Source organism: Canis lupus, chromosome 4 (genome assembly GCF_048164855.1).
Source record: "Canis lupus baileyi chromosome 4, mCanLup2.hap1, whole genome shotgun sequence".
Classification (NCBI taxonomy): Eukaryota; Metazoa; Chordata; class Mammalia; order Carnivora; family Canidae; genus Canis; species Canis lupus.
Window position 1 is genome coordinate 20,806,631 of NC_132841.1, and position 11,964 is coordinate 20,818,594.

The window sequence follows — 11,964 nt, forward strand, 5'->3', positions numbered from 1 at the left end:
ACAGAGAAATTGGGAGAAAGAGAGCTGGTAGGAGAGGAGAACAAAAAGATCAGGGTTGGTAAACTTGCATGCGACTATTTGGTGTAATATAAATGAGTACATCTGGGGTGTGTGATGTTTTCAATCTGGCAAGTGTTAACAGTTTAGTGAAATGTCATTTTGCTGGGAGTAACTTCCTTCATGTGTCCACCCCCCCCCAACACATGAAGTTATGGTAGAATAAGGAGGTAGAATAAAAGAGAGAGTGTGAGCAGTGGGAGAGAGGGAGGATCCCGAGCAGCCTACACACTCAGTGCAGAGCCTGATCTAGGGCTCTGTCTCATGATCCCAAGACCAGGGCCTGAGCCAGAACCAAGAGTTGGATATCTTTTTTTTTTTTTTTTTTTTTAAGATTTATTTACTTATTTATGATAGAGAGAGAGAGAGAGAGAGACAGAGACACAGGAGGAGGGAGAAGCAGGCTCCATGCTGGGAGTCCGATGTGGTACTTGATCCCCGGACTCCAGGATCACGCCCTGGGCCAAAGGCAGGCGCTAAACCGCTGAGCCACCCAGGGATCCCAAGAGTTGGATATCTTAACTGACTGAGCCATCCAGCCGCGCCGCCCCCCGCCCACTGCACTGTGTATCTTTATTTTGTTTGTTTTTTTTTTAAGGTTTTATTTATTTATTTGAGAGGGAGAACATGAGTGGGGGGAGAGGGAGAAGCAGACTCCCCACTGAGCAGGGAGCCCAATGTGGGGTTTAATCCCAAGACCCTGAAATCATGACCTGAGCCGAAGGCAGATACTTAACCAACTGAGCCACTCAGGTGCCCACCACCACCCCCCCGACCACCAAATACTTCTTAAGAAAATACTTAAACCATATCTTTTAGGAAAATAATAAGATAGCCTTTAGAGCTCAGGAGTACCTAAGAGATCATTTATTCCCAGCCCTTACCTAATAAAAGAATCCCTCTTTGGCAGATGGGTCATCTAACTTCTCATTAAATACTTCAGAAGCTGTTTATTAATGGGTTTGAAATTTCTTTTATAGTTAAACCAAAATCCAAAGTCTTTATCATCAGTGTCCTACAAGGTCTTCCCCTTGGTACTTCTTTGACCCATTTCTTACCACTCTATCCTTGGTTGTTTTAGCTACCCTAACCTACTTGTTACTCAAACATAAACCTCCTGCACAGGACCTTTGCACTTGCACTGTTTCAGATATTCGTTCTTTTTACCACATGGCTTCCTCCTTCACCTTATTTAGGTATCCAAATATCAGCATATTAGAGAGGTCTTTCCTAATCACCCTGTCTAAAATAGCTTACCTTTCCCTTTAAACTCTATTCCCTTGCCCTGCTTTATTTTTCTTCATGATGCTTATTACTGTTTGGCATTTTATGTATTTGCTTATTTGTTTACAGTCTACCCCACCTTGTCCCCACCATGCCCACCCCCAACACTAGAATGTAACCCACATGAGAGAAAGGACTACTTACTGCTGAATCTCTACAGTCTCTGGCACATACGTAGGGGACACTCATTAGATATTTGTTAGATGAGGGGCACCTGACTGGCTCAGTCAGTAGAGCATACAGCTCTTGATCCCAGGTTTGTGAGTTCAAGCCCCGTGTTAGGCATAGAGCTAACTTAAAAAATATATTATATTTTTAAAATATTTTATTTATTTATTTATTTATTTATTTATTTATTTATTTATTTATGAGGCCCACAGAGAGGCAGAGACATAGAAGACCCCAGGATCACAACCTGAGCCGAAGGCAGACGCTCAACCACTGAGCTACCCAGGTGCCCCCAAAAACAAAATTATTAGATGAATCCCTCCTTATATTGTCTTCATGTTGATCCTTTTGCAGTCCAGTGAAGTTTTATAGAACAAGTAATTTTTGGTTATACGATAGTTCTTCAAAAGTTTAGAGAGATTAAATGTCCTCTTGTTTTACCCCAAGCTAACTTTGACTCTTTCAGCATTTCCTTTGTTCTTTATTACTTTATCTTTTTCTCTGATGCTGTAGTTTATTTCTCAAAGCATGATAGTTAGAATTAAATACGTAGTCTTTACAGAAATACAAAGAATGTTTTTTTCAATGATCTGTAAACGTTAGTCTTCTATTAATATGGTTTTAAAGAAGTTTTTTTTTAGCAGCCATGTTATACTAATGGTTCATGAGAAATGTACAGTGAAGTCATTAAGGGCTGCAGAGTTAGAACTTCATTGTCCTGCTGCTGCTGCTTTTTTTTTTTTTCAAAGATGATGTGACTTTTATTTCTTAAGGGATTTGTCACCATGACTCTGGAAAGCCCAGAAGAAATACAGGATGTCAGCTGTGCATGGAAAGAACTTAACAGAAAGCTGAGTAGTAATGCTGTGTCCCAAATTACCAGAATGTGCCTCCTAAAAGGAAATATGGTAGGTTTTTCTAGAATTAAAATAAAAAGCTTTTATAATCAACTACTGTAAATGTTTTTAAAGATCAGATTTTGTTCCTTCTTTCTTTTTTTGAAGTCTAATGGGATGAATAATACAGTTTTCTCTGTGTGATAGTGTGTTTCCAGTTGTGAATTTGGGGACTTATGTAAATAACCCGTTCCTCTAGAAAGCTGTAAGTCATTTTGCTTAGTTTGTGTAATAGTTATCTAAGTTACCTAAGTTTCTGCTCCTGTATACAGATTGTGTGTGGTTGCATGTGGTGTTTTACTTCATGACTAACTAGCTTACAATTTCAATAGCTAAACAGCTCTATTAATATTAGAGAATAGGCAATATTGACTTTAGAGGGGCCTGTTGGTTGTTAATGAGGATAATGAAATAAATTAAGTATCATTTTTGAAGTAGCAAAGTTAAAAACATCTCTAATCTTAATGATTTTGTTTCTTTAATGGTTTTAGAGAAGATGTTATATTTATTCATCTAACTTTACTATATGGGTTTATTCTAGCCTAGAATTTATTAATTTGATTGTTTATTTTCATCTCAAAGTTTACTATTACCATCAAGTTTTGTGGCAAGTATGAGACAAATACACTCATTCAGAAAAATTATGGAAAGGAGAGAAAATATAACAAGATCCTTAGGCCAAACTAGTTGTCGTACTTGAGAATTAAATTAACTTTTAATTTATTAGCAACCAGGACCAAAGAAGAAACATCCTGGGTTACATCATTCTTACTGTCTGATAAACACTACACCTCTTTAAAATAGAAACTTTTTGGCACTAAATTTTTCAAGGGATTTATATATTATTAAGCATTACAGTGTCTACAAGAACTTTTCTAGAGAATACTCTAGATTCTTAGTAATAGTAGTAGTAGATTCCTATTAGTTTACTTTTCAGATTTAGAAAATACAATAAGCAGCTACTCTGTGTCATGCATTATTATATGTTAGCTGTTTTAATCTTATAAACATTCATAGGGCACACCTTATCTTTTTTTTTTTTTTTGTACCTACTATATAATTAGCAACTATTAGTGTACTGGTAAAAAATTAACTGGTTTGCATTTGAATAAAAATGTTTTCATTTTGCTTTTAGGGTGTTTGTTTTGATGTTCCCACAACTGAGTCAGAAAGGTTACAGGTATTTGAAAATTTTCATCTGTTAAATAATTGAGTGTCTCTCTAAAAAATAGGAATTAAAAAAAACGAGGGATGCCTGAGTGGCTCAGCAGTTGGGCATCTGCCTTTGGCTCAGGGCGTGATCCTGGAGCCTGGGGATTGAGTCCTGCATCGGGCTCCCTACATGGAGCCTGCTTCTCCCTCTGCGTATGTTTCTGCCTCTCTCTCTCTGTGTCTCTCATGAATAAATAAATAAAATCTTTAAAAATGAAAAATGACAATATCATTATGATGCCTAAATCAATTAACATTCCTTAATGTAATATATCTAGTCTATATCATAATTTAAAACATTTTTTATTATAAATAATTTTAAATATAAAAAATAGAATTGCAAGGGATCCCTGGGTGGCTCAGCAGTTTAGTGCCTGCCTTTAGCCCGGGGCATGATCCTGGAGTCCTGGGATTGAGTCCCACGTTGGGCTCTTCTTGCATGGAGCCTGCTTCTCCCTCTGCCTGTGTCTCTGCCCTCTCTCTCTGTGTGTCTCTCATGAATGAATAGATAAAATCTTTAAAAAAGAAAAAAAAAAAGAATTGCATAATGAATATTCATGTACCAATCACCCAGCTGCAACAGTGATCAGCTCATGCCCAGTTTGTTTCATGGTTTCATTTCACTTCCATCCATTTTCCCACTCTCCTGTATTTTTTTTTTTTCCAAACTCAGCTTTGTCTCTTTCTCATTCATATTATGGGTGAAAGTGACAATATTTTATTTAGCTTAAATAAACTTTAAAATTCCAGTATAGTTAACATACAGTGTTACATTAGTTTCAGGTATACAACACAGTGATTCAGTACTTCCATATGACACCCAGTATGCTTAAATAAATTTTTATAATTTTTTATTTTACACAAAGTAAGATTAAGGCAAAGAAAAACAAATACCATATGACTTCACTCATATATGGAATTTAAGAAATAAAACAAATGAACAAAGAAAAAAGACAAAAAAACAGACTCTTAAATACAGAGACAAACTCATAGTTGCCAGAGGGGAGGTGGGTGGCAGGTTGGGTGAAATAGATGAAGGAGTTTAAGAGTTGTATGTATTTTTTTTGAAACAAATTGTAGGTATTCTATCATTTCAACCATAAATAGTTCCACATACCTAATTAGGGACACTTTTTAAACAGATTTATTTGTCTGTTAGAAAGCGTGTGTGCATAAGCAAGGAGAGGGGCAGATGAAGAGAGAGAATCCTCAAGCAGACTCTGTCACGTATGAAGCCCAACTTGGGGCTTGATCTTATGACCCTGAGACCATTACTGAACCAAAATCAACAGTTAGTAGTTTAACTGACTGAGCCACCCAGGCACCCCTAAGATAAATTTGTTAAGATGACTACTTGGCCAGAAAGTTTGTGCATTTTCAAGGCTTTGGTTATATATTGCCACCAGTGGTATGTGTGTTTGTCTCTGCTCATTCTTACCAACAGGTATTATATACACATACGTGTGTGTGTGTGTGTTTTGTGAGAGAGAGAGAGGTGAGAAAGCACGAACCAAGGGCAGAGGAAGAGGGAGAAGCAGACTCCCCACTGAAAAGGGAGCCCAAAGCAGGGCCAATCTAGGAACCCTATGATCATAACCTGAGCCGAAGGTAGATGTTCAACCAACTGAGCCACCCAGATGCCCTTCAACAGGGTATTTTAATATTCAGTTTCCTTGGCAACTCATGTTCACAGTGAAGAATAGTTAATAAGATCTAATGTAGTGATGCTCTTGAGCTGCTAATTCGCACATCTTGGATTGTTTACTCCCAACACCAAATTATTCCCAGTGGCTACATATTTTCATCTTCAGCTATGTTGACAGGTTTTTAGTCTCCATCATTAGCTCTCAATTCTTGCTTCTGTCAATATAACTACTGAAAGCAATGCACTACTTATTAATAATGATGGCCTGCTTGTTTCATACTGAGAAATCAGTGCTCTTTTTTTTTAATTTTAATTTAAAAAAAAATTACTTGAGGGCACCTGGGTAGCTCATTTGGTTAAGCATATGCCTTTGGCTTAGGTCATGGTTTTGGGGTCCTGGGATCAAGTCCTGCATCCGGCCCCTTGCTCCTTGGGAAACCTGCTTCTCCCTCTCCCTCTGCCTGCCACTACCCCATTTGTGCACTCCCTTTCTCTTGTGCGCGCGCTCTCTCTCTCTATCAAATAAAATCTTTAAAAATATATTTATTTGAGAGAGAGTGAGAGTGGGGATGAGGGGGAGAGAGAGAGAGAGAGGGAGGGAGAAGGAGAATTTCAAGCAGGCTCCCCACTGAGTACCAAGCCTGATTCAGGGCTCCATCTCACAACCCTGAGAGGAGGACCTGAGCCGAAACCAAGAGCCAAATGCTCAACCAACTGAACCACCCAGACACCCCAGATGTTTGACTTTTAGAATGTATAAACTGAGTATGAAATGATGACCCTCAAAATGAGCCTGAGAGTTTCTCCTAAGACTAAAATTTAGGAAGTTTAATGAATGAGTTTTTAATATGCTTTTTTCTGGTTTTAAGATTTGTTTCAGGTACTTTAAATTTAATGGATAGATGGACTTCAGCTAATAGATGATAGATATTAAAAAAGAATCTCCTGTACTCATATGCTTGCTTATGGTTTCCATCTTGCATTTATATTAATCCTGTAAATTCCCCCAATAGGCAGAGTGGCATGATTCAGACTGGATACTTTCATTGCCAGCCAAATTACCTGAAATTGAAGAATATTATGATGGAAACACATCTTCTAACTCCAGGCAGAGGAGTGGCTGGTCAAGTGGCCGGGCGGGCCGATCAGGCCGGTCAGGTGGTCGATCTGGTGGCCGGTCCGGTAGACAGAGTCGACAGGGAAGTCGGTCAGGAAGTCGACAAGATGGTAGAAGACGAAGTGGGAATAGAAATCGATCAAGAAGCGGGGGCCACAAACGGAGTTTTGACTGAGTATTTGATAGTTAATCTACCAGTGTGAGCTTGCCTATTTCTGCCTAATCATGTACATTATCCACCAAAAATTAGGTCATCATAGTTGAGGTATGTGTCTGCTCTTTGCAAAGAAGTTGGTCATATTTTTTTAAAAAGTATTTCACAAGAATGGTTGTAAACAAATCTACTTATCCAGTTATACCTTTGAATAAAAAAAAAACGCCTTTTATTGTCTCTTTTCACTATGTGTTAAGAATTTTGTCAATGTAGTCTTCTACAGGTTTTTCTAAAATGTGACACTTAAATTAGTCTTACTTGAGATTACTTGGATTTTGCAAAATGTGATATTTATTTATTTATTTATTTATTTATTTATTTATTTATTTATTTTAAAGATTTATTTATTTATTCACGAGAGAGGTGGACTGAGAGAGAGTCAGAGACACAGGCAGAGAGAGAAGCAGGCTCCCTGCAGGAACCCTGATGTGGGACTCGATCCTGGATCCTGGGATCACGACCTGAGCCGAAGGCAGGCGCCCAACCCCTGGGCCACCCAGGCGTCCCATGTGATGTATTTTTATCCACATCATTCCTTTCATAGGATATATAGTAGAAAATAAGAAATCCCTTCTACATTCAAGGGCTGTAGAACTGGTGACTTGGTTGGTTAGGTGTAGCATTTAAATTCTAGACAGAGTTCATTAAAAGGGTGTGCAAGCAGTGTACACTCAATTTATTCACCAGGTAATGATTGAAGTCTACTATGTGCCTATCACTATGTTAATTGCTAGGGATATTAGTAGTACACAAGGCACAGCTCTCTCCTAAAGGAACTTACAGTCAGCAATTGAGTGAGATTAACATCCAAAGGCAAGTATGGAATGCTAAGGACCTAGTTGGGGTGCACCAAACCAGTCTTAGGAGTTGGAAAGGCTTAGAAGAAGTGATACCCAAAAGAAGGAGTCAAACAAAAGTATCTGTTTAGCTAAGCAAGTATGTGTATAGTGGGAAGAAGAGTTTAGAAGAGAGAGGGTTTACAGGCAGGGAGAACAGCATATGCAGATACCCAGAGCCAGAGAATGCCATAGGAAGTGTGAGGACCTACAATTAGTTTAGTCTGGTTTACTGAGGCAGAGATAGGCATAAGAGAGAATGATTTAGTATTTAACAGGGACCAGATTTTAAGGGCTTGTGTACATTGTTAAGTTTAAACATACTCTTGAAGACAGTGGCAAACCATTAAAAGATTTAAAGTAAGGAGTAACATGATGAGATCTGTGTTTTAGGAAAGATTATTGGCTACACCAAAGAGACTGGATTGAAGAAGGGCCAGACTGGAGGTCAGGAAACCTCTTAAGATGCTATTGGAGTAATCTGAAGTAGATGATGGTGGTCTGCACTAATGTTAGGTAACATTTTGACTGATAAGTACCGAGACATTCGAGAGCTTATTACTTGTCCAGAATCACAGCTGGATAGTAAGTAGGGTAGTGAGGATTTAAACCCAAGTAAGTCTAGTTTCCGAATCTGCATTCTTAACCACTGTGCTAAATAGCAGTGGTGACACTGAGAAACATGGATAGATTTCCAAAGTTTTTTGTTTAGTTTTTTTTTTTAAGTTTATTTATTTCTTTTTAGTAATCTGTACACCCAGTGTGGGGCTCAAAACTTGATCCCAAGATCAAGAATCACATACTCCTCCAACCCAGCCAACCAGACACCTCCAAAGTTGTAGGAAATAAAATTGTTAGGACTAGTACTTGATTGAATTGGAGGATGAGACAGATGCAAAAGAATGAAACAGATTTTTGTCACTGAGATAAAATGCTAGGAGGAAAAACAAGAAAAGCTATGTGGGGAGGGAGAAAAGGATATGATTAGTTCAATATTGGGTATATTTTAATATTAAATAGCGCTTGAGATAATAAAAGATGTAAGAGGAGATAAACAGTAGGCAGTTGGATTTATACGTTTGAAGCGGGAAAGAGATCTGGAGGTGTCAAGATTTGGGCATAGCTTTTAAAAATGTTAATTGTACTTAAGGCAGTGGAAGAGATTATCTAGTGAAAGTATAGTAAGAAAAGAGGACTAAAGAGGGAACCCAGAGAGACTAATGTATTTACTGCATAGCAGAAGAAGGAAATCCCATCACCATCAAGAGGAGGTAAGAAGATGGTAGAAAGCCCAGGAATATGAGGCTTTCAAGGAACCAGAAGATGCGCCTGGGATGGCCACCCGATTTGGCAAAAAAGAAGACATTTGACATGGGGAGCAACCGTATAATGAAGTATGGAGAGTAGAAACCATTTAGCAGTGGGTTCAGAAGGAAATGAGAGATCAAGAACTAGGGACAGCAAACATGTCTTCCAGAAACTTGACTGTGAGATAGGGAAGAATAAGCTAACAGTGAATGTAAAAGAAAGGACATGAGATGACAAATTTTTGTACGTGTGCATTGGGGAAGGATGAAGAAAATTAAATTTTTTTTTTTAAATTTTATTTATTTATGATAGTCACATAGAGAGAGAGAGAGAGAGAGGCAGAGACATAGGCAGAGGGAGAAGCAGGCTCCATGCACCGGGAGCCTGACGTGGGATTCGATCCGGGGTCTCCAGGATCGCGCCCTGGGCCAAAGGCAGGCACCAAACCGCTGCGCCACCCAGGGATCCCGGATGAAGAAAATTAGAGCATGGACTACTAATATGGGCAGGAACCAGAAAGGAGCAAGGAAGAGAAAGAATATATGATGGGACAAGATCTCTATGAAGACTCAGAAGGATGAGCTCAAGCACACACTGGAGATTTTAATCTTAGCTATCTAAGAAGCACATCTCTAACATTTTGCCAGAAAAAAAGTGTGATTATCATGTCGGTGAATTTGCTGGTGTTAAGGTAAAAAGTTGACAGATTGCCTGCCTGATGTCTTCTATTTCTTTCTGTGGGTTTTTTTTTTTTAAGATTTTTTTTTTTAAGATTATATTTATTAGAGACAGAGAATGAGAAGGAGAAGCAGACTCACCACTGAGCAGAGAGCCCTATGTTGGTTCAATCCTAGGACACAGATCACGACCTGAGCCAGCAGATGCTCAACTGATTGAGCCACCCAGGCACTTGTGGGATTCTTTCATGGTCATCTGCTGAGGATGAAGAGGAAAATAGCAGGCTAGGAGATTTGAGAAAATTGTAGAAATGCTGAGCAGCCCGGGTGGCTCAGTGGTTTAGCACCGCCTTCAACCCAGGGTGTGATCCTGGAGACCCGGGATCGAGTTCTGCATCGGTCTCCCTGCATGGAGTCTGCTTCTCCCTCTGCCTGTGTCTCTGCCTCTCTTTCTCTCTCTCTGTCTCTCATGAATAAATAAAATCTTAGAAAAAAAAATTGTAGAAATGCTGACGTACCAACTGTAGAACAAGATGAGAGCTTACTATGCAAACTAAGGGTCACAGGTAGCTTTGAGGGTCCAGTTGAGATTAGAGACTGAATGTGTACTGGGAACAATTAGAGCACTTGAGTGATTTCTGTAGTGACAATATTCTGTTGTAGGAATGGAAATGGAAGACGATTGATCTAGGATTGGGGTTTGTTCTGTGAGATGAAAGGATGACTAGGTGAAGATGTTAAGGACTTGGGCAATAGTGACTGGAGTAATGGGCCATGTAGTCTAGACTGCCTAGGGATTGAAGTGGAGGTGGGGTTGATAACACGGAGAATGTAGAAGGGGCAAGGGAGTGATGTATTTGTATCTAGAACTCTGAGATTTCAAGAGTGGAGCAGTTGGGAACAAGACAAATGCAGGGTTTGGTAGTAGGCCTCTTGAGGGTAACGGTTATTTCAATTGAGATAGTTAAAGAATGGAGAAGCTAGTGCGAGTGTTTTTGTGGACAATGAAGTCTCCAGGACTGAGGAGGGAGAGGAAGACTAAGCCAGGTGCCAAACTATCAGTGAATGGTGGAGGTTAAATTACCTGAATGAGGAGGGGTATAGGGTGATATTGCTACCTATCTTTCAAGGGACAAGGGCATTTACTCGGATAGCGAAGGAGTAATATTTGGAAATGGTTTTGAGGAAAAGACAAGGACACTGATACCAGAGTACATGGGATGTGAGGGAATGAACAACATATGTGTGGGAAAGTTGCAGGAATATTTTTCAAGAAGAGCCAGATTTCAGTTAATCCAATGGGTGTGGGGAGGACTCGGTGCTAGATTAAGAAAGGGAGAAGTTTTGATTATGGGAAATGGAGTTCCAGATAACTATGGGGAGGTAGGGAGGAGTCTCAGCTGACTCTGCATTTGAGTAGTTGTGAGCTCTGGATTTATACTGAAGATGAAAGAGAGGCTCCATTTCTACAAAGGTGCATGAGTACTGATAATTTAGTCAAAATAAGTTGTACATCTACAACGTCCCAGGCACTATGGTGCACAAAGGTGAATAAGGTGTATCTAGTCTCTGCCCCTGGCAAGAGCTCTGAATCTAGTGAAATAGATGGACACATAAACTTAGGTCCATGGCAATGACTAAGTGCAATAATTTGAGAGCTCTGCAAAAGGGCACCTAGTCCAGCCCAGGAGTGGGGGTGGTGGTTTAGAGAAAACTTTTTGGATTTGATGACTGAACATGAATTAAGTCAGGTAAAAGGAACAGGAAGTGGGAATGGACATCCAGGAAAAGGCCCGGAAAAGCTAATAAAACAAGACCTGAGTAGGGCGAACAATAAGTAGCTGTCGTTGCTGGGCTCTTCACTATGAGGAAAGCAATGATGAGAACAAGGCAAGAGTCCCATCTTGGAAGGCTTTGTAGACCTTGTTTTGGACAGCCATTGAAGGGTTTCAGGGAAATGAGTGAAAGAAGCATGTAGGTAAATGCTAGCAAAGTGGAGGTAGATTTTAGGGGTCTACTCGCTAAAGGCTTGCTTTCCTATTAGCAAGGAAAGTGGGGGAGGTCCTGACACGATTAAGCAATAGCTTTCCTTGCCTTCTGGAAGAAGGCGGGGGCAGAATTTTCAGCTTGGGCTGCATTCAGCCCTTTATTTTGCTCCTTCCTCATAGAGTCCAGCACTTTCATTTTTCCACCTTTTGGCTATTCGGAGCCTCCTGTTTGGTACTCTGTGCCCTAGTGTGGTCTCTTAACAGCTATTCGAACTTAATTAAATCAGTTACCCTGATCTTCAGTTTTTAAATTTGTAAGTATGTTTTATTCCCTTCAGCAATAGAAATTTGAACAATGAGTTCACATTTAGGTGTAAATGTTTGAGAGCTTCCTCTCACATTGTTTTTGTTTCCTGTTTTGTGGGTAGTGCTTACGAAGTTCCTTTAAACCATATTTTTTCATACTAGTAATGTGCATCCATTGTTGAAAACTGAAAAAAATAGAGAAGCAAATGGAAGAAAATAAAAAACCATCCATAATCATATCACTCAGATAATTACT

The 11,964-nt window shown here is 39.4% G+C and overlaps 1 protein-coding gene across 5 annotated transcripts in view; it reads left to right on the forward strand.

Moving 5' to 3' along the window:
- DDX50 (DExD-box helicase 50) overlaps nt 1-6,778 on the forward strand; it is a 29,345-nt gene extending 22,567 nt beyond the window's left edge. For 4 of the 5 annotated variants that reach the window (XM_072823377.1, XM_072823380.1, XM_072823378.1 and 1 more), the window contains 3 exons: nt 2,283-2,417; nt 3,541-3,585; nt 6,276-6,778. In XM_072823377.1, the coding sequence (XP_072679478.1) occupies nt 2,283-2,417; nt 3,541-3,585; nt 6,276-6,554 (459 nt within the window). In that variant the 3' untranslated portion in view covers nt 6,555-6,778. Of the gene's footprint in view, nt 1-2,282; nt 2,418-2,552; nt 2,611-3,540; nt 3,586-6,275 lie in introns of all 5 variants that reach the window. The other variant, XR_012029473.1, reaches the window with a different exon arrangement.
- Nucleotides 6,779-11,964: the final 5,186 nt, after the last annotated feature.